We start from the raw sequence: 24,218 nt of genomic DNA, 5'->3' as shown, positions 1-24,218 counted from the left end.
CCGGAGACGTAGGAAGTCAAGGTGAGGTCGGCGGCTAGCGCGGCTAGCGCGGCTAGCGCGGCTAGCGCGGCTAGCGCGGCTAGCGCTCCAACAAAGTCCTCCTGGTTGTGTTGCTGTAGTCCGCTGCTAATACACCGATCCCACCTACAACTGTCTTCTTTGCAGCCTTCATTGTTCATTAAACAAATTGCAAAAGATGTCCAAAATACTGTGGAATTATGAAATGAAAACAGAGCTTTTTGTATAGGATTCTACGGGTACCATAACTTCCGTTACTCTGACTTCGTCACGCGCATACGTCATCATACCGCGACGTTTCAGCCGGATATTTCCCGGGAAGTTTTAAAAGTCACTTTATAAGTTAACCCGGCCGTATTGGCATGTGTTGCAATGTTAAGATTTCATCATTGATATATAAACTATCAGACTGTGTGGTCGGTAGTAGTAGGTTTCAGTAGGCCTTTAAAAGTGACATGGATGACTACAAATCCTGCCCCTGATAGTGTGTTAAAGGTAGTCCACTGCAGCTGCAAGCAGAGCAATTGTGAGACAGGAAGGTGTTCGTGAATGTCTGCAAGACTGTCCTGTACTGATTTGTGTCGCTGCCAAAATTGTGCCAATATTTCCATGGAAACAAGAGGATAAAAGCACATGGGAAGATGGCTGTGATGATAGTGATAGCTAAGAGATGAACAATGTCTCCCTCCTTCAGAATACGCAAAGTCACACTTAATCAGTTAGTTCTCTAATAAAAATTTGAGTTTTTGCCCCATTTGAGAAAAATCCCTCAGAGTATTTTACTATTTCTTTTTTTTTTTTAGTTACTTCAGTTAAATACTTTAAAAATAGAATGTGAGGTTACAGTGCACTTGACATTAAAACAAATTATAATAATCACAGTTTGTGCCAAATTTGAGGAAAATCTATCAAAGAATTCTTGAGATATGGCTTTAACAATGTGCAAAGTTAAGAAAAAATAATAAAAAAATGTATTAAAAAAAAATACTCAAGACCTGCTGTGACATCAACACATTGTTTTGTTCATGTAAATATTGTTTTATATCATATTGCTGGGGTGTCCAAACTTTTTCCACTGAGGGCCGCACACTGACAAATCAAAGCAAGCGGGGGCCATTTTGATATTTTTCATTTTAAAAACCAATACAATATATGTATGACAAATATACATGTATGCCTCCATTCAGGCTTGATCCCGGGGACCCCAAAGGGTTTTGGTCAAAAAAATATAAAAAATGTGTCATTATTCAGTATTATTATTTTTATCATTATTCAAGTTTTAAATCTCTAGATCAGGGGTCACCAACGCGGTGCCCGCGGGCACCAGGTCGCCCGTAAGGACCATATGAGTCGCCCGCGGGCCTGTTCTAAAAAAAATAAATAAATAAATAAAAAATAAAAAAAAAATTTTATTTATTTATTTTTTTTAAATTAAATCTACATAGAAAAAACACAAGATACACTTTCAATCAGTGCATCAACCCAAACAACCTCCCCCATGCACACTTATCCACACCCACTCACACAAAAGGGGTTATTTCTTTCTGCTACCAATATTCTGGTTCCCACAACATAGACAACACATCTGCAAGGGACACAGTCCCTGAAGCACACATGATTGTATAGGCTGCTGGTCCACCAACATTTTCATTAATTACTATTTTTTATGTAATTATTTTTATATTGTTTTACTTTCTTTTTTATCCAAGAAAATGTTTTTTATTTATTTATCTTATTTTATTTTATTTTTTAAAAAAGGGCCTTATCTTCAACAGACCAGGTTGTCAATGAAATTAGATTTGTTTAAAGGGTTTTTTAAACCAGGCCCAGTCCAGATAATGTCCAAGTCGGACTCAGCAACACACACCTTCATTTATGTACACAGAAAAAAATTAGGGAACACAACAGATTGCATATAAGTTATAAACAAAATTACATTTTCAAAATAAGCATTTATGTACAGTCCAGATTATGTCCAGGTCACTCAAATGAGGGAACACAACAACAGATATCATATAATCTATAAACATAATTATACTTTCAAAATGAGCCTTTGAGGACTTCTCATCTTTTTTTAATGTTTTTTGGCATCATTATCGTTTTCAACCATGTAACTTTCTAAAGTTAGAAAATACTGAATAAATGTTTTAAAGAAAGTAATACTAAGTGAATATCTGTTTTTGGCCTTAAAAATAAACATTTTACCGAGTACTATAATTAAATTGACTAAATCATGATTGTCCATGAACTCTCCTAAAATAACAGAAACCACATTAAGCTTCATAAACAAACCAATCCTTAAACACATTTTTTCAACTTCCACCCAAAACAAAGACAGAATATGACAATACAAAAACAAATGCAGGGTGGATTCAGGCTCCTGACAACAAAATCGGCAATCATCTGACTCTGTCATATTCCATAATTTTAACATTTTCCCTGTGGGTAAGAAGTTATAAATAATTTTTATTTGAAAATAACGATTTTGCACATCGATAGTGGTTTTATAGATTAGTTTGAATATGGCATCCCATGGCAACGGGCAGTCAAAAAAGTCCTCCCATTTTCCATTTGTGTTGTATGAGGCAGCCTTCAAAGATTTCTTTATTAAATAAAAATTATATATTTTTCTATATATTTTAGTTCCTTTTTGCCAACTAGAATTTCTTATTAGAGGTTTACAAACTAATAATTTAGTAGTTCCATAATTAATTATTTGTTTCCATCTTTTCCCAATTACTCCAGTTAGTTGATCAAATGAAAAGCTTGAGCAAGCATCACCATACATAGCTCTAAATTCATCATACTTCATAATTTTACCATTCTCATTGATAATATCATTGACAAAAATGATTCCTCTTTCAAACATATTTTTCCAAAAGAAAGGCTTTCCATCTATTACAATATTAGAGTTCATCCATATTAACTGCTGCAAAATATCGTCTCTTTTTTCTGGCACATAAAATTGAAAATTTTATGTGCCAATATTATAATAATAATCGGAATTTTACTCTGCAAAATTTTGACAAAAGTCATTAAATTTACTCGAAAAATGTCACTATTTTACAAGAACAACAAAAAAATTGGCAATATTGTGATACAAGACATATTTTTTTATGACAAATGTCACCATTTTGCATTAAAACGTAATAACTTTACAAGAAAATATTGCAATGTTACAGAAACGGAAAGAATATGAGAAATTGTTCCCAATTTTAGAAGAAAAAAGTTGACGCTGTGAGAAAAAGGCTGCTTTTAGTTCATTTCTAGTATTTTGTTTGTTTGTAATTGGTTTTTAATTTTCATTATTTACTTCAAGTTATTACAGTATGTCTCCATATACATTTTTTTTTTTTATTAATTTCAGTTTCTCACACACACTTGTTATTTCATATTTGAAAAATCCCTCCTATTTGGGACCACCCTCATTTCACCACCAGGGGGTGCAAATGAGACATTCTCTAATATTAAATGCAATGGTTTTCTGTATTGGGACCATGATTTATGTCCTAACTTGTTCACACCTCCTCATATGGAAGCTACTTTTCCTTGTTGATGTCTCAAGAAGGATATAAATACAAGAACACGTGTGTGTGTGAAAAAATAAAGCGTTTTTATTAGTTTTTTTTGCAGAACTTTCGACTGGGGCGGTATAGCTCGGTTGGTAGAGCGGCCGTGCCAGCAACTTGAGGGTTCCAGGTTCGATCCCCGCTTCCGCCATCCTAGTCACTGCCGTTGTGTCCTTGGGCAAGACACTTTACCCACCTGCTCCCAGTGCTGAATGTAACTTAGATATTGGGTTTCACTATGTAAAGCGCTTTGAGTCACTTGAGAAAAAGCGCTATATAAATGTAATTCACTTCACTTCACTTCACACTTCCGGCCGTCGATAGATAAGCCTATAACCCCGCAGTTGCCATAGAAACGGGCCCGGGCTTTAGGATCCGCCTCTGGCAATTTATGATTGGTCAGTCCATACCGTGTGTCGTATTTACCCTCGGTCCTATTGGCTCGAAGTGCTGTCATTCATAAAAGGTTGACGCTGATTGGCTCCTTGCCTCAATCCCGACCCTCCTTTGTGAGTAAAGCCTTTTAGCTGTAGTGAAGTTATGGAAGAAACAAGAAAGAGTGAAGATTTACAAATAAATGTTTGCTTTTTTACTCGTTTTCACGTCGTGTACTATTAGTTGTAACTTTTATCAGCGGGTAAAAGTCGCGGGAATAGATGAGGAAATGTAGTAAACGTTCGTTCATCGATGTTGTTGCTTCACGATGGAGGAACCTGCGACAAGGCAAGTACCACTTTTCTTATAAACTACCTTCTTTTACCTAACTATTTACTAGTTTGGAATGTTCCGCTAACTACTTAATTGTTTAGTAAACATTACATATTCATTCCAAATACAACAATTGAGTATTCATACTGCTTAGTTAACTATATTAATATGAACTACTTTATTGTTAACACATTTCCGGTTTCTACTTACTTCATTGTTTGTAATAATTATTATTGTTAGTGATATTGTGTATGACAGTATAGATTGTACTTATATTGTAGACAATTTAGCACGTCAGAAGATGATTTCCATCCAGGAGATGACAGCAGTGACAATGGAAGCATCAGAAAGGTAACAACTTTTAACCTATTAAATGATGCATTATTAGTACATTATAATACTGTTTACACATAGAATATGGTATAAAACATGGAAGGATGGATCATTTGTCCCGAAACAGTCTTTATGCCAAGGTTGACAATTGTTCAAATTGTTAACTATCAAAAGGTTTGTCATTTTTGCACTTTTCCTTCATGCTGTTGTTAAAACTATTACTACATTTGGAACATGCATGCAACATGAGACATCACAATTCCCAGTTTCTCTATTCAACATGTTCGAAAAGGAGTAGGAAGAAGCAGAGCTTATTTAATCCTGCCCCTTTTCCTTTACATAGCAGTTGCTAAAACTTTTGTTCACGTCCTGTTCTCAATTTATTCACAATATACTCCATAAGTAATGACAATAAAAATAAATAAATAATAATTGGTGAAGTAAGTTATATTTCATATGGTGAGATGAGTAAGATTATCTTGAAAATGAATGGATGAGTTAAATTCAGAATTGTCATCATGGTTCTTTTTCTTTGTACTTTGTAAACACTTTAAGTTTGAAGAGTTTCTTGAAGTGGATCATATTAGTACATTGTTTGATTGCTTTGCTTAATACATTCCATAATTTAATTCCACACTGCAAAAAGTCAGTGTTCAAAAACAAGAAAAAAAAAATACAAAAATTAGGGGTATTTTATTTGAATTTCGCAAAATTATCTGCCAATAGAACAAGAAAATTCGGCTTGTCAAGACTTTCCAAAACAAGTAAAATTAGCTAACCTCAATGAACCCCAAAATACCTTCAAAGAAGTATATTCTCACTAACAACAAGTGCACTTTTCTTGGTAGAAAAAAAAAGAGACCTTTTTGTTCAATATGTTGAAAAATATTCTTAAATTAAGTAAATGCTAGTGCCATTATCTTGACATAATGATATGCATACATCATGATTATTTTTTTTTCATGCTTTAAGTAAGAAATTATTACTTTAAAAAAGTAGTTTTATACTTGTGAGTGTTGATGACACAGCTTTGCAACAGTTGATATTCTAGTTTCAAGCATGTTTTACTCAATATAGGTCATCAAATCTCATCAACAAGCTGTAATATCTTACTGAGATCATTTAGGACCAAAACCCTTAAAAGAAGTAAAACACTCTAACATAAAATCTGCTTAGTGAGAAGAATTATCTTATCAGACAGAAAATAAGCAAATATTACCCTTATTTGAGATATTTAATCTTACTTAGATTTCAGTTTTTGCAGTGAAAAGTATTCATCCAAAAAACTGTTTATATATTTACTTGCATGACAAAATATGTTACCGTCCTATTTCTGCATGGAGCGTTTCGGGGGCCACTTTTCCAGAATATTCTTATTTTGTATATTCCGGACAACCAGTGTCCTCTACAGTAGACATTTATTTTGTCAAAGTTACAGAGGGTTTTTTTTTAGTGAAAACCTAGTCAAAGATCATCTATATGACAGCACTCTCGTGTTTTTAAGAATCTGCTACAAAAATGTGAGTCTCTTACATGTTTTTTTTTAACTGAACCCGCAGGCCACCAGTTGAATAGCCCACGTAATGAAATAAAGTGGACCTAAAACGGAACCTTGAGGAACACCACTAGTATAACTAAATAAGTTGAACAAAGGACTATATACTGAAGGTTTTAAGTGTTGTATGTACATACAAATGTTTTAAATTCCATTTTTCTCTAAGACTATATTTCTTCTCTTTTGTTGAGAATAATTATTGTACATTCTTGGGTCGCAGATTATAGTTTGCTTTGTGTATAATTTTAGCTGTTTGCACATTCGCTATGTCAGTATTTTTGATTCAATGAATAAAGGGTTTGTATGTTCTCTATATCCAACATTATGTATTATTCTAACTAAACTTTTTTGTAACACCGTTAATGAATGAAGTGTACTTTTGTAGTTATTTCCCCATATTTCTGCACAATAACTCAGATATGTAATATGGAGTGATTTTTGGTCCAGAACATATTTTGCTTTATTCATTATTGACGTGTTTCTTGCTACTTTATGTTGTATATTTTTTTACATGAGATTTCCAGTTCAATTTGTCATCAATCATTATACCTAGAAATTCGGTGTCATTTACTCTTTAAATTTCTATCCCGTATATTTGTATTTGTGTTTGACTTTCTCTTCTACTGTTACCAAATAGCATTGTTTTTACTTTAACTGAGATTCAAAGATAGTCTGTTTTTGTCAAAACTATGAATTAAACATTGTGACAAATCAAAACTGGTGAAATAGATGGCTTTCATTAGAAAGTGGCAACTTGGAAAGACAAAAATCATTCCTGTTTTTGATCATAATTGATGGTCAATAAAGAGTGTTTATATAATGAATACCTTAATTAACAAATTAGAACCATATGGTATCAGAGGGCCAATCTTGAACTGGGTAAGAAGCTACTTAACGAACAAGGAGTAACACGTGAAGCTAGGTGAACACAAGTCTATAACGCTAAATATATCCTGCGGCGTACCCCAGGGATCAATACCGTGACCAAAATTGTTCAAGCTCTTATTAAGGTTCTTCCTATTTGCAGACGACACGACTGTGTTTTCTTCAGGAGAGAACACAGAGAAGATAATACAAATAATAACAGAATAAATTAACTAATTAAGGAGATGGTTTGACAAAAACAGATTATTATTGAATCTCACTAAAAACTAAAATAATGCTATTTGGTAACAGTAAAAGAGAAAATTAAAAATGGATAAAAAATAGACAGAGTAGACATTGAAAAAGTAAAATAAACAATTATTGGGTGTAATAATAGATGATAAAAAGAACTGTCTCATAAAAAAATATATAACATAGAGTAGCAAGAAATATTTCAATAATGAATAAAGCAAAATATGCACTGGACAAAAGTTTACTTCTTATTCTCTACTGCTCGCTAGTGTTACCATATCTGAGTTGTTGTGCAGAAATATGGGGAAATAACTACAAAAGTGCGCTTCATTCACTAACTGTGTTACATTAGTTAGAATAATACATAATGTTGGATATAGAGAACACTCTAACCCTTTCGTTTATAAGATCTACAATATTGAAATTCAATCAATCAATGTTTACTTATATAGCCCTAAATCACGAGTGTCTCAAAGGGCTGCACAAGCCACAACGACATCCTCGGTTCAGATCCCACATCAGGGCAAGGAAAAACTCAACCCAGTGGGATGACAATGAGAAACCTTGGAGAGGACCCCCACCCCCCTCTAGGGCGACCGGTGCAATGGACGTCGAGTGGATCTAGCATAATATTGTAAAAGTCCAGTCCATAGTGGATCTAATATAATAGTGTGAAAGTCCAGTCCATAGTGGATCTAACATAATAGTGTGAAAGTCCAGTCCATAGTGGATCTAACATAATTGTGAGAGTCCAGTCCATAGTGGATCTAACATAATATTGTGAGAGTCCAGTCCATAGTGGATCTAACATAATAGTGAGAGTCCAGTCCATAGTGGATCTAACATCAAATTGAGAGAGTCCAGTCCATAGTGGATCTAACATAATAGTGAGAGTCCAGTCCATAGTGGATCGAACATAATAGTGAGAGTCCAGTCCATAGTGGATCTAACATAATAGTGTGAAAGTCCAGTCCATAGTGGATCGAACATAATAGTGAGAGTCCAGTCCATAGTGGATCTAACATCAAATTGAGAGAGTCCAGTCCATAGTGGATCTAACATAATAGTGAGAGTCCAGTCCATAGTGGATCTAACATAATAGTGTGAAAGTCCAGTCCATAGTGGATCCAACATAATTGTGAGAGTCCAGTCCATAGTGGATCTAACATAATAGTGAGAGTCCAGTCCATAGTGGATCTAACATAATATTGTGAGAGTCCAGTCCATAGTGGATCTAACATAATAGTGAGAGTCCAGTCCATAGTGGATCTAACATCATATTGAGAGAGTCCAGTCCATAGTGGATCTAACATAATAGTGAGAGTCCAGTCCATAGTGGATCTAACATAATATTGTGAGAGTCCAGTCCATAGTGGATCTAACATAATAGTGAGAGTCCAGTCCATAGTGGATCTAACATCATATTGAGAGAGTCCAGTCCATAGTGGATCTAACATAATAGTGAGAGTCCAGTCCATAGTGGATCTAACATAATAGTGAGAGTCCAGTCCATAGTGGATCTAACATAATAGTGATAGTCCAATCCATAGTGGATCTAACATAATAGTGAGAGTCCAGTCCATAGTGGATCTAACATAATAGTGAGAGTCCAGTCCATAGTGGATCTAACATAATAGTGTGAAAGTCCAGTCCATAGTGGATCTAACATAATAGAGAGAGTCCAGTCCATAGTGGATCTAACATAATATTGCGAGAGTCCAGTCCATAGTGGATCTAACATAATATTGCGAGAGTCCAGTCCATAGTGGATCTAACATAATAGTGAGAGTCCAGTCCATAGTGGATCTAACATCATATTGAGAGTCCAGTCCATAGTGGATCTAACATAATAGTGAGAGTCCAGTCCATAGTGGATCTAACATAATAGTGTGAAAGTCCAGTCTATAGTGGATCTAACATAATATTGTGAGAGTCCAGTCCATAGTGGATCTAACATAATAGTGTGAAAGTCCAGTCCATAGTGGATCCAACATAATTGTGAGAGTCCAGTCCATAGTGGATCTAACATAATAGTGAGAGTCCAGTCCATAGTGGATCTAAAATAATAGTGAGAGTCCAGTCCATAGTGGATCTAACATAATAGTGAGAGTCCAGTCCATAGTGGATCTAACATAATATTGTGAGAGTCCAGTCCATAGTGGATCTAACATAATAGTGAGAGTCCAGTCCATAGTGGGGCCAGCAGGAGACCATCCCAATGATTTGGTGCATTGGTCCACTCCTTTTCGAACGGGTCGTAACGAGAAACTGAAAATATGTGATGTGTTATATTGTCACCTGAACCATAAGTGAAAAAAACAGGTCTAGCTCTTACACTTTTTGTATAGCGCTTGTTCTTGTTAGAGTCGGTGGTGAGCTGACTTTGGGGTAAGAGACAAGGTCCAGCCTGGGTAGGGTCAGCTGTCAATCACAGGACACAAACAATTCAAACTTATGGACAATTTTGACCGTGTTGAGTCTTAACAGAGGTCTAGACTTGTATTTGGAGATGTGGGAATATTCACATATCATATTTAGTGTATAAAGTACATTAAAGTCATACTTAAATGAGAGTAAAGATACTTTCCAGGGAAAACAACTTTAGTTTCTTGTTGGGAAACGACGTACGTGAAAAGAATAGTTTTTAATTTGGGTCTGTCCCAGGTGAGTTTAGTCTATCAGATACTGGTCCTCAGACAAGTTGTAGGAAGCTTAAGACATACTGAATGTGAACAGATGTCCAGGACTCTCCCAGTGACCTCCTGACGGTCCAGTTTAGGCAGAGAACTGGGACCAGGAAGCTAATCCGCATTGGAGGATTACTGAACAAGTGTGTGCTTATGTGAAAATAGGCAACAACCCGTTTATGTCTGCAACCCATCTAGGGACCGACTCATCAAAAAAGTGCTTGCTTAAGTCAAAGTGGCTATGTGACAAGCAAAAGGGTCATGTCTCTGTCGACACGTGTTTAAGTATCATTATCAATGGCGTGTTTTTGCAAAAGCATAATTGTAGTTATGTGATAATAGTCAATAAGTCAGAAGAGTGGAAGGGCCAAATTCTACTTACTGTACCTTCAGAGCTTCCACATATCAACCAAATATCCTTTCTTCTGTGGTGGTGACTCCTCAGACGTTCTTTTGTCCTCCTATACCAGGGGTCACCAACGCGGTGCCCGCGGGCACCAGGTAGCCCGTAAGGACCAGATGAGTAGCCCGCTGGCCTGTTCTAAAAATAGCTCAAATAGCAGCACTTACCAGTGAGCTGCCTCTATTTTTTTAATTTTATTTATTTACTGGCAAGCTGGTCTCGCTTTGCTCGACATTTTTAATTCTAAGAGAGACAAAACTCAAATAGAATTTGAAAATCCAAGAAAATATTTTAAAGACTTGGTCTTCACTAACTGACAAAGAAACAGATAACAGATTTGGTGTCCAGTTCAAAGTGAGACATGATTTATTTAAAAATTTGAGAGTTGACTTTTGTATTTTACATGAGTTATTATTTGTAGAAACATGGTGCAAAGTAATTCATGATTTGTTAAAAAATGTTAGTGGCTAGCTAGTTAAAATGGGATATTGTGATTTCACAAGACTGCATTAGAAGTGATCATTTGAAAATGTTCAATTTTAAAAATGTGCACTTAGAGAAAATATAAAAATAAAGTGTTGCATATTGATATTTATCTGTTTCTATATATATTTATTGTGAGAAATCATTAAGATGATCAGTGTTTCCACAAAGATAAATATCATTAATTATTAATAATAACATAGAGTTAAAGGTAAATTGAGCAAATTGGCTATTTCTGGCAATTTATTTAAGTGTGTATCAAACTGGTAGCCCTTCGCATTATTCAGTACCCAAGAAGTAGCTCTTGGTTTCAAAAAGGTTGGTGACCCCTGCCCTATACTAACAAAATGTACTCATTTCAATTCTGTACAGATGGAGGAGAACAATGTCAACAAAAATCCTTTATCGCCACCTACAGTGCATCCGAAAGGTATTCACAGTGCTTCACTTTTTGCCACATTTTGTTATGTTACAGCCTTATTGCAAAATGGAATAAATTCATTTTTTTGTCCTCAAAATTCTACAGACAATACCCATGAGGACAATGTAAAGGTCATGTATTTTTATTTTTAATAAATAAATTGTAATACATTTGCAAAAAATAAAAACATTGCCATTATGGGGTATTTTGAGAATTTTTTTTTCCATTTTGGAGTAAGGCTGTAAATGTGAAGCGCTGTGAATACTTCCCGGATGCCGTGTATAATCATGTCTGTGGACAAAGTGTAGGGATACACGATAAATATCAGACAGATAATCATCGGGCCAATGTGAAGAATTAAGACGATAAAAAGTATCGATAAAGTTAAAAAAAATTGCTCTTATAACCGATAAAAAACAATTTGATAGATAGTCTACAGTAGTGTTTTTCAACCTTTTTTGAGCCAAGGCACATTTTTTGCCTTGAAAAAATCCAGAGGCACACCACCAGCAGAAATCATTAAAAAACTAAACTCAGTTGACAGTAAAAAGTCGTTGTCGCAATTGTTGGATATGACTTTAAACCATAACCAAGCATGCATCACTATAGCTCTTGTCTCAAAGTAGGTGTACTGTCACCACCTGTCACATCACGCCCTGACTTATTTGGAATTTTTTGCTGTTTTCCTGTGTGTAGTGTTTTAGTTCTTGTCTTGCGCTCCTATTTTGGTGGCTTTTTCTCTTTTTTTGGTATTTTCCTGTAGCAGTTTCATGTCTTCCTTTGAGCGATATTTCCCGCATCTACTTTGTTTTAGCAATCAAGAACATTTCAGTTGTTTTTATCCTTCTTTGTGGGGACATTGTTGATTGTCATGTCATGTTCGGATGTACATTGTGGACGCCATCTTTGCTCCACAGTAAGTCTTTGCTGTCGTCCAGCATTCTGTTTTTGTTTACTTTGTAGCCAATTCAGTTTTAGTTTGGTTCTGCATAGCCTTCCCTAAGCTTCAATGCCTTTTCTTAGGGGCACTCACCTTTTCTTATTTTTGGTTTAAGCATTAGGTACCTTTTTACCTGCACACTGCCTCCCGCAGTTTTCGACATCTACAGGGCAATTAGCTACCTGCTGCCACCTACTGATACGGAAGAGTATTACACGGTTACTCTGCCAAGCTCTAGACAGCACAAAAACTCAACAACAACACATCATTTGCAGACTTAATTACTGGTTTTCAAAAAATATTTTTAACCCAAATAGGTTGAAAAACACTGGTCTATATTACCCATACTGGGTTGTAGGTGGGTTAGGGTAAGCAAATCAAGCGCTCCTTTTCTCCTACTTTGTAGGAGTTTGTAAACATCCCCTGAGCTCACTGTAAACAAACGAAGCGTCGATCATGTGGGACTTTTTCACTGTTTCAGAGGAACACTTTCTGCATGCTTTTTGCACAAATTGTTCTGATGACATTCTTTGGCGTTGGGGGGAAAAAAACTAAACATTGTGCTTCAACACATCAAACCTTACCTGAAACGCCAGCATCGCTGAGACAATGTTTTGAAAGCCTATAAACTGCCCGCTGCTAAAAGAAAGGCTGGCTTGTTCAAAAGACTGGCTTGTTATCGGCGCAGTGTTGGAAAAAGTGCAAAAAGACGACCCCAGCGTTAAAAGTGATCTGGGATTTCATCGTGGAAATGATGGCGCTGGATAACCAGCCCTATGGGATTAAAAAGAAAACATCACACTTCAACACATCAAACCGGATCAGCCACGTGTAATGCAAAAAGTCAGTGGTCAAAAACAAGAAAAAAAAATACAAAAATGAGGGGTATTTTATTTGAACTAAGCAAAATGATCTGTCTATAGAACAAGAGAATTTGACTTGTTAAGGCTTTCCAAAACAAGTAAAATTAGCTAACCTCAATGAACCCAAAAATACCTTAAAATAAGTATATTCTCACTAATAACAAGTGCACTTTTCTTGGTAGAAAAAAAAGGAGACCTTTTTGCTCAATATGTTGAAAAATATTCTTAAATGAAGTAAATGCTAGTGCCATTATCTTGACATAATAATATGCGCTCGGCATTACATTTCTTGAAACCAGCAAACTTATACTAAAAACTAGTTTATTGTTCTTAATGGAAAGGCAACAAGGCAACCGCTTGTTACTCTCGGGGTCTCCTAGCCGCTCAGGCAAATCATATGGTCTAAAAATGCCTTTTTCCATCGATAACATGACATCATCGCGCCAAGTGCGTGCTCTTTCAGTCAACTAGTGCGCATATATACAGCCCGGCCCCCGGCCAAATTTTTTTTTTATTGTAATTTTGAAGAATTTATCAGAATGTGCATGAACTATTTCTGTTCAAAATAGTTTGAAATGTCAAATGTTTAAATATTAACGGTCAGTTTACTGTACTGTGCCAACTGTACTACTATATGAGTACGTATTTTCTTTTGTTTCACTGAAAATAAAACAGCAAAATCAATTTGGCTGGCATCTGTTTTAATTATGAGATACAATTGTGTCAAAGTCATGATTTTTTTTTCTGTGCTTTAAATAAGAAATTATTACTTTAAAAAGGTAGTTTTATACTTGTGAGTGTTGATGACACAGCTTTGCAACACTTGATATTCTAGTTTCAAGCATGTTTTACTCAATATCACTCAACGGAAGTAGCGTGACGTAGTCAGTTGAACATATACGCAAAGTTCCCTATTGTTTACAATGATGGCCGCATGAAGTGAGAGAGATTCGGACCGAGAAAGCGACAATTTCCCCATTAATTTGAGCGAGGATGAAAGATTTGTGGATGAGTAAAGTGCAAGTGAAGGACTAGTGGGGAGTGGAAGCGATTCAGATAGGGAAGATGCTGTGAGAGCCGGGGGTGACCTGATATTCAGCTGGGAATGACTACAACAGTAAATAAACACAAGACATATATATACTCTATTAGCCACAACACAAACAGGCTTATATTTAATATGCCACAAATTAATCCCACATAAAACACCTAGGTGTTTGTTATGCTAGCTCCTAGCTACTAGCTACTAGCTCGAGCTAGTTATAGCTCGAGCGGGTAATATGGACGGGATCCCGTATATACAACCCGCCAATACAATTCAAACACCTGCACAACACACACACTCACTCAGCCCAAAGAACCGTTCACCTAACCCAAGGTTAATAAAGCTTATATATTTAACCAAAGTTACGTACATGACACGCACATACGGGCAAGCAATCAAATGTTTGGAAGCGCGCGGGTGGGACCTGATATTCAGCTGGGAATGACTACAACAGTAAATAAACACAAGACATATATATACTCTATTAGCCACAACACAACCAGGCTTATATTTAATATGCCACAAATTAATCCCGCATAACAAACACCTAGGTGTTTGTTATGCTAGCTCCTAGCTCCTAGCTCGAGCTAGTTATAGCAAGCGATCAAATGTTTGGAAGCGTACTCGCGGTATCGCGTCTGCGTCTGTTAACGAAGTCAAAGTCCTCCTGGTAAGAGTCTCTGTTGTCCGAGTTCTTCGATCTTGACTGCATCTTTCGGGAATGTAAACAATGAAACACCGACTGTGTTGTGTTGCTGACTTCCCTCGCAAAATACTCCGCTTCGCACCGACTTTCGTCTTTGCTTGCTTTCTGCATAATGCAATGAACAAATTGCAACAGATTCACCAACACAGATGTCCAGAATACTGTGGAATAATGAGATGAAAACAGCTATTTCGTATTGGCTTCAATGGGGAAGCCATACCTGTGTTCTACTGGCTACGTCACGCGCATACGTCATCCTCAAAGGCGTTTTGAACCGGAAGTTTCGCGGGAAATTTAAAATTGCACTTTATAAGTTAACCCGGCCGTATTGGCATGTGTTGCAATGTTAAGATTTCATCATTGATATATAAACCATCAGACTGCGTGGTCGCTAGTAGTGGCTTTCAGTAGGCCTTTAAAACAAGTAAAACATAAAATCTGCTTAGTGAGAAGAATTATCTTATCAGACAGAAAATAAGCAAATATCACCCTTATTTGATATTTAATATGACTTAGATTTCAGTTTTTGCAGTGTGTCATGTCGACAACTGCTAATGTCGACTTAAACGGGTTCAACTGTAGAGAAAACACAATCGTTGGTTTAATGCGTGCATGTAAGGTTTATTAAATATGGAATCTTCTATGAATACCATTGGTTTTCTATCTTTTTGGTTAATGTATGAACATTTTTCAAAAGTCATGTTTTCAGTCTGCTAATAGAATATGTACTCTACCGTGTGTATGAATACTTCTATGTGTATCTGCTTCCTGGACTGCACTGTGCTCTTCTCTGCAGAGATGCGATCCTCTAGTCCAGTCTCAGCGCAGTAAACTGCAGCACCGGAGAGCTGGCATCAATCAGCAAATAAACAAAGAGATGCGCATGAGAGCTGGCGCGGAAAACCTGTTCAGGTGAGGTCTTGTGTCACATTAATTTGGTTTTGGAATCTGCCAGCAACGTCTTTTCAACTCCTGGGAATTACCAGTTGTGATTGTTGGTTATTTGCACAACACCCCAACCATAATTTTACTAAAGCTCATTAGGAGCCTATGCTAAAGTTTGTATGTACCAACTATAGTACCGGTATGTATAATACTATATACCAGGTGTGGCCAAACCTATTCCACTGAGGGCTACAGACTGATAAATCTAAGGATGTGGGGGCTGTTTTGGTAGTTTTCACCTTCAAAACCAGTACAATATAGAGATTTATTTAAAAAAAACTAGAAATGCAATTTCGGTAGATATTTTGTGTGAATGCTGAAGAGCCAAAGCCAAACTGAAATGCTAACAGTTAGCATGCCGGCCAGATAGCGTCAGGTAACAAAGAATATGAGCAAAATGAGCCGTAAAAGCTAGCATACTAATAGTACTATGCTAATATGTTAACAGTTAGCATTATTGAAATACCAAAATATGACAGTCAACTGTATACCTGCAAAATTATCTAACAAAAAAAAAAAGTTAGCATGCTAAAATGCTAACTGCAACATGCATCAAGTACCAAAATATATGACCTGAAAAATGCATCTAATACGCTATCATGCTAACTGTAACATGCATCAAGTATCAAAATTTATGACCTGAAAAATTCATTTAAAATGCTAGCATGCTAACTTTAGCATTGCATTAAGTTCCAAAATATGACTGGGGTGTATACTTGCAAAAAAGCTAGTGTGCTAACCAGTATCATTCATCAAGTAATACAATATTTGACACTGAGGTGTATACCTGCAAAATTAGCTAAAAAAAAATATAAAAAGCCAGCACGCTAAAATGCTAACTGTAACGTGCATCAAGTACCAAAATATATGACCTGAAAAATTAATTTAAATGCTAGCATGGTAACTTTAGCATTGCATTAAGTTCCATAATATGACTGGGGTGTATACAGGTACTTGCAAAAAAGCTAGTGTGCTAACGGGTATCGTTCATCAAGTAATACAATATTTGACGCTGAGGTGTATACCTGGAAAATTAGCTAAAAAAAAAAGCTAGCATGCTAAAATGCTAACTGTAACATGCATCAAGTATCAAAATATATGACCTGAAAATTTCATTTAAAATGCTAGCATGCTAACTTAAACATTGCATTAAGTTCCATAATATGACTGGGGTGTATACTTACAAAGAAGCTAGCGTGTTAACCGGTATCATTCATCAAGTAATACAATATTTGACGCTGAGGTGCATACCTACAAAATTAGCTAAAAAAAAAAAAAAAAGCTAGCATGCTAAAATGCTAACTGTAACATGCATCAAGTACCAAAATATATGACCTGAAAAATTATTTCAAATGCTAGCATGCTAACTTTAGCGTTGCTTTAAGTTCCATAATATGACTGGGGTGTATACTTGCAAAAAAGCTAGCGTGCTAACCGGTATCATTCATCAAGTAATACAATATTTGACCACCTGCAAAATTAGCAAAAAAGCTAGCATGCTAATAACTGAATGCTAACAAAAAGATATTTCAGGAGTGGTTCTTGTTGAAAAAACAGTGAATTATGTAATGTCCTAAAAAAAAGTAAATGAAGTGTTTTGTTTTGCAGAGCAACAAGGAACAATAAAGTGAAAGAGACGGTGGCTCTGGAGCTCAGTTACGTCAACTCCAACCTGCAACTGCTCAAAGAAGAACTGGAGGATCTTAACAGCAACATGGAGGTCTATCAGACTGACAGGTATACACAAGAACGGCATTGCAGAAAACAAACAATAATAAATACATAATACAAAAACAAACTTTGACTTTGACAGGAAAGGAGACTTGTAGTTAACAAAGTCAGTTATATCATCAAATAGTGATTGAATTGTTTTACCTGCACTTGCTAGGTTATACAAGTCCAAGGTAATGTACACGCCTTATATTGATGTCTGTGTTTATATCTTTCTGAAAGCAGAAAAGCAGATCCTTTGTGAACAATGTAGCAAAATGAATGATTAATTATTGAATTAGGTAAGTAAAATAGTAGTCATGGTTTACTTTTTTATTTATAATGAATCCACTGTAACACTGAACATGTTTACACTACTAATGAAATAAGTCAATATTTTGACAGCATATTCCTGTTGTGTAGAAACATATCTAACTTATTTCAACATTAAAATAAGTAACAACAACATTGATTTGTAGTTAGAGATGCATTTATGGGACTTTGAAGAGGGTCAGATCTTGACAAGTTGTTCCTTTCAAAGAGTCGTTCAAAAGACTGACTCATTATAGTTAGTTTTTTTTTTATCAAGGAAACAATCACTGGTATCAGTTATATGAGATGCAGATCAGAATAATTTAATTTACACAAATAATACTCTATTGTTGGGAATTATTCTGAAAAATTGGATTTAATTTCATTTTTTGTTGCGTTTTTATTGTAAACATTCCACAAGACCGTGCCATATTTCCATGCTTTGGCGGTGGCATCACTTGTTTGACTTTTCCATTACCTAAAAAATGTGTAGCATTTTAACAATATACTGTAGAAAACATACACAAATAATAAATCAGAATAAAATATATAGATATAAAATATAATAGATATAAAAAATATAAATAATACTACATTAAACATTCGGATATAATAAAAATGTGAGAACAAAATTATACTACCATACAATAGGTGGTGTGTGTACGCTAAAAAAAACTACCTTTTTAGAATAATGAACCCAAAAAGTGAATCCAAATAAAAATAAAATAAATATATTTATATATATATATGCATATATATACGGTATATGTATGTATACATATATATATATATATGTTTATATATATATATATATATATGTATATATATATATATATATATATATATATATATATATATATATATATATATATATATATATATATGTGTATATATATATATATATATGTGTGTATATATATATATATATATGTGTATATATATATATATATATATATATATGTATATATATATATATATATATATATATGTATATATATATATATATATATGTATATGTATATATATATATATATATATATATGTATATATATATATATATATATATATATATATATATAAAATAATTAAAATATATATATATATATATATATATATATATATATATATATATATATATATATATATATATATATATATATATATATATATATATATATATATATATATATATATAAAATAAAAAAATAAAAGAAATATATATTTTATATATATACACTACCGTTCAAAAGTTTGGGGTCACCCAAACAATTTTGTGCAATAGCCTTAATTTCAAAGAACAAGAATAGACTGTCGAGTTTCAGATGAAAGTTCTCTTTTTCTGGCCATTTTGAGCGTTTAATTGACCCCACAAATGTGATGCTCCAGAAACTCAATCTGCTCAAAGGAAGGTCAGTTTTGTAGCTTCTGTAACGAGCTAAACTGTTTTCAGATGTGTGAACATGATTGCACAAGGGTTTTCTAATCATCAATTAGCCTTCTGAGCCAATGAGCAAACACACTGTACCATTAGAACACTGGAGTGATAGTTGCTGGAAATGGGCCTCTATACACCTATGTAGATATTGCACCAAAAACCAGACATTTGCAGCTAGAATAGTCATTTACCACATTAGCAATGTATAGAGTGTATTTCTTTAAAGTTAAGACTAGTTTAAAGTTATCTTCATTGAAAAGTACAGTGCTTTTCCTTCAAAAATAAGGACATTTCAATGTGACCCCAAACTTTTGAACGGTAGTGTGTATATATATATATATATATATATATATATATATATATATATATATATATATATATATATATATATATATATATAGAGTGGGCAATTGCGGCGCTAAATTTACTTGTGCATAAAAACAGCTTCTAAAGGAACATTTCACAAACGGGAACCGGTTCTTATGGTTCACTTAAAAGTGCAGATAAAAAAAATTGATTCGTTCACAAATGTTACATCTCTACTTGTACTGGTAATCCATTTAAAAAAAATAGTAAAGTGTGTAATAAAATACTGTGTATATAAATCATAAATCACAAACTATTGAATTGTGAGCTTTAAGGAGCACATGTAAGACATGTAGTAAAGTATGTTTACATTTGATCAGTAACACTTATATAAACATGCTCCTGTTGTTCCCACAGTGATACCGTCAATGTTCCCATGATCCCACTGGGTTTAAAAGAAACCAAGGAAGTCGACTTCACCATCCCTATCCAGGTGAACACACCTTTTTTTTTTTCCATTCACACAACAAATAGTTGAAAGCCAAATAATTACAGAGAAGAATACACAGTTTACTCACTTCTGTTTGAAGGTAACTGTTTGCATCATTTTGGGTACAGATAGGTCATAAAATGTAAAATTGTTTATGACGTGAAGTTTTACAACGTTTCTTTTTAGAAAAGTACAACAGTAAGAGTTTGACGAGTGTTTATTTTAGCCGTACTCTGACAAATGTGTGTTTATGTATGTTCTTGCAGGACTTCATCAGCGAGCACTATGGAGAAGACAGCTTGCTCTATCATGAAGAAATAAAAGAGCTTACGGAGCTCCGACAGGTTGGTATAAGACAGGGGTCACCAACGCGGTGCCCGCGGGCACCAGGTAGCCCGTAAGGACCAGATGAGTCGCCCGCTGGCCTGTTCTAAAAATAGCTCAAATAGCAGCACTTACCAGTGAGCTGCCTCTATTTTTAAAATTTTATTTATTTACTAGCAAGCTGGTCTCGCTTTGCCCGACATTTTTAATTCTAAGAGAGACAAAACTCAAATAGAATTTGAAAATCCAAGAAAATATTTTAAAGACTTGGTCTTCACTTGTTTAAATAAATTCATTTATTTTTTTACTTTGCTTCTTATAACTCTCAGAAAGACAATTTTAGAGAAAAAATACAACCTTAAAAATGATTTTAGGATTTTTAAACACATATACCTTTTTACCTTTTAAATTCCTTCCTCTTCTTTCCTGACAATTTAAATCAATGTTCAAGTAAATTTATTTTTTTTATTGTAAAGAATAATACATTTTAATTTAATTCTTCATTTTAGCTTCTGTTTTTTCGACAAAGAATATTTGTGAAATATTTCTTTAAACTTATTATGATTAAAATTCAAAACAAATATTCTGGCAAATCTAGAAAATCTGTAGGATCACATTTGAATCTTATTTCAAAGTCTTTTGAATTTCTTTTAAAGTTTTTGTTCTGGAAAATCTAGAAGAAATAATGATTTGTCTTTGTTAGAAATATAGCTTGGTCCAATTTGTTATATATTCTAACAAAGTGTAGATTGGATTTTAACCTATTTAAAACATGTCATCAAAATTCTAAAATTAATCTTAAATCAGGAAAAATGACTAATGATGTTCCATAAATTCTTTTTTTAATTTTTTCAAAAAGATTCAAATTAGTTAGTTTTTCTCTTCTTTTTTTCGGTTGAATTTTGAATTTTAAAGACTCGAAATTGAAGATAAACTATGTTTCAAAATTTAATTGTAATTTTTTTCGTGTTTTCTCCTCTTTTAAACCGTTCAATTAAGTGTTAATATCATTAATTATTAATAATAACATAGAGTTAAAGGTAAATTGAGCTAATTGGCTATTTCTGGCAATTTATTTAAGTGTGTATCAAACTGGTAGCCCTTCGCATTAATCAGTACCCAAGAAGTAGCTCTTGGTTTCAAAAAGGTTGGTGACCCCTGGTATAAGATATCATAACATTTATCACATACAGTCACTTCCTACTGGTATTTATGTTGAAATGAAATCAACATCTCATAGGTTTTTGTATATTCATACATTAAGCTAATGAATAAATATTATGACTTATGTGTATAAATCTTATATTGTTTTTGTTGACGTGTTTAGGCCATGCGCACGCCCAGTCGTAACCAGACTGGCTTGGATCTGCTGATGGAATATTATAACCAACTGTACTTCTTGGATCAACGCTTCTTTGCCTGTCATGGCACTCTGGGTGTGCACTTTCACTGGTGAGACACAAACAACTTCACACGCCAACAATTAATCACATTTTGATTTCAATTATGGCTTCTCACCATCATTTAAATATAATCATTGACAAAAATAAAATAATTTTTGGGCCGTGCAACGTCCATGCAAATTCCGGAGCTTGTGACTGTCAAACAAATGAGTAAATAAAAAGTTTATGATCTCATTATGGTTACTACTTTTTATTTGACACAGTGCTGATTAATAATAACTAAACTTAACAAAAAAGATTCCGCAGACGAAGACACATAATTGGCCAATAGAAAGGCACAAATCATATCAGGGAAATTGACATAAATGTGACTGGGAAGAAAGAACATTTGTGTGGGAAAAAATAATGTGTAGAACGCTCATTCAGCCCCGAAACACGTCCTGAACTAAACCAATGTCGAGACGGCCACTTGAAACAGTGACTAAACTACGAAGCTAAAGCTAGCGAGAACAATCCATACACACACACACAACACATCTCATCTGTGTTGTTGTGAACGACATCATCGATAAAACCTCAATGTACAAGCAGGAGGACAGCGGCTGCAACTTGGGAGTCACGGCCGCGCTATTTTATTCTACAGCCTCAAGTCCTTTCTTTGCGCGTCAAGCTGAGAACAGTCCAGCACACTTCCTGCCTTCACAATAACAGCGCGGTGCGCCACATCCGGTCTGACTGAGCTAACAAAATACAATTTCAAAAGAGTACCTAACACAAACATAATGTACTTTTAAAACACTAAAATTGTCCAGAGATGTATCGTACCAATAAATGTGAGGATTTTTGCATTAAGAAAATGTTTATAAAATGTTATTTGACACGAAAAGCACACACACTATGGTGTTAAATAAGTGTAAAACAAAAAAAATTTAATTAAAATTTTTTATATTATTCTATTTTAAATGGCTATTGTTATTTAAATGTATTATTACTATAATTAGTTTAGTTGTTGTGGTTTATTCATTACTAATTTATATCCATTTTTATAACTAAATTTAAAGTAGAGTTTTGGTGGTGCATTAAATACAGTTTTCAAATTAATGAACAACCGTGTAATTAATTGATTACAATATCAATCAAAATAATTATTATTTTTGACAAAAATCGTCCAGCCCTAACGTCATTGTAGTTTCGTTGGAACGTGCATGTCAGGTGTGCAGGAAGGGGAGGAGCTATCTTGTATTCCAGTCTGTCAACTTCAAGTGCTCAGCCAGGGTCTGGAAAGGTCCACGATGCTGGTTGCACCCCAGTAAATAATGATGTTAGTCATATATCACCTTTATTATAATGATGTTAGTCATATATCACCTTTATTATAATGATGTTAGTCATATATCAACTTTATTATAATGATGTTAGTCATATATCACCTTTATTATAATGATGTTAGTCATATATCACCTTTATTATAATGATGTTAGTCATATATCACCTTTATTATAATGATGTTAGTCATATATCAACTTTATTATAATGATGTTAGTCATATATCACCTTTATTATAATGATGTTAGTCATATATCACCTTTATTATAATGATGTTAGTCATATATCACCTTTATTATAATGATGTTAGTCATATATCAACTTTATTATAATGATGTTAGTCATATATCACCTTTATTATAGTGATGTTAGTCATATATCACCTTTATTATAATGATGTTAGTCATATATCACCTTTATTATAATGTTAGTCATATATCACCTTTATTATAATGATGTTAGTCATATATCACCTTTATTATAATGATGTTAGTCATATATCACCTTTATTATAATGATGTTAGTCATATATCACCTTTATTATAGTGATGTTAGTCATATATCACCTTTATTATAGTGATGTTAGTCATATATCACCTTTATTATAATGATGTTAGTCATATATCACCTTTATTATAATGATGTTAGTCATATATCAACTTTATTATAATGATGTTAGTCATATATCACCTTTATTATAATGTTAGTCATATATCAACTTTATTATAATGATGTTAGTCATATATCACCTTTATTATAATGATGTTAGTCATATATCACCTTTATTATAATTATGTTAGTCATATATCACCTTTATTATAATGATGTTAGTCATATATTATGTTTATTGTAATGATGTTAGTCATATATCATGTTTATTGTAATGATGTTAGTCATATATCATGTTTATTGTAATGATGTTAGTCATATATCATGTTTATTATAATGATGTTAGTCATATATCATGTTTATTGTAATGATGTTAGTCATATATCATGTTTATTATAATGACGTTAGTCATATATCATGTTTATTGTAATAACGTTAGTCATATATCATGTTTATTGTAATGACGTTAGTCATATATCATGTTTATTATAATGACGTTAGTCATATATCA

The 24,218-nt window shown here is 33.9% G+C and overlaps 1 protein-coding gene across 1 annotated transcript in view; it reads left to right on the top strand.

Moving 5' to 3' along the window:
- The first annotated feature begins 4,098 nt into the window (after positions 1 to 4,098).
- rhpn1 (rhophilin, Rho GTPase binding protein 1) overlaps positions 4,099 to 24,218 on the top strand; it is a 33,541-nt gene continuing 13,421 nt past the window's right edge. The window contains exons 1-7 of the mRNA XM_062027952.1: positions 4,099 to 4,310; positions 4,577 to 4,646; positions 15,644 to 15,759; positions 17,401 to 17,529; positions 19,973 to 20,048; positions 20,312 to 20,389; positions 21,697 to 21,821. Coding sequence (XP_061883936.1) covers positions 4,291 to 4,310; positions 4,577 to 4,646; positions 15,644 to 15,759; positions 17,401 to 17,529; positions 19,973 to 20,048; positions 20,312 to 20,389; positions 21,697 to 21,821 — 614 coding nt within the window. The 5' untranslated portion in view covers positions 4,099 to 4,290. The remainder of the gene's footprint in view (positions 4,311 to 4,576; positions 4,647 to 15,643; positions 15,760 to 17,400; positions 17,530 to 19,972; positions 20,049 to 20,311; positions 20,390 to 21,696; positions 21,822 to 24,218) is intronic.

This window comes from Entelurus aequoreus, linkage group LG19 (assembly GCF_033978785.1).
Source record: "Entelurus aequoreus isolate RoL-2023_Sb linkage group LG19, RoL_Eaeq_v1.1, whole genome shotgun sequence".
NCBI classification, from domain to species: Eukaryota; Metazoa; Chordata; class Actinopteri; order Syngnathiformes; family Syngnathidae; genus Entelurus; species Entelurus aequoreus.
This window is presented reverse-complemented; position numbering and strand designations above follow the sequence as displayed.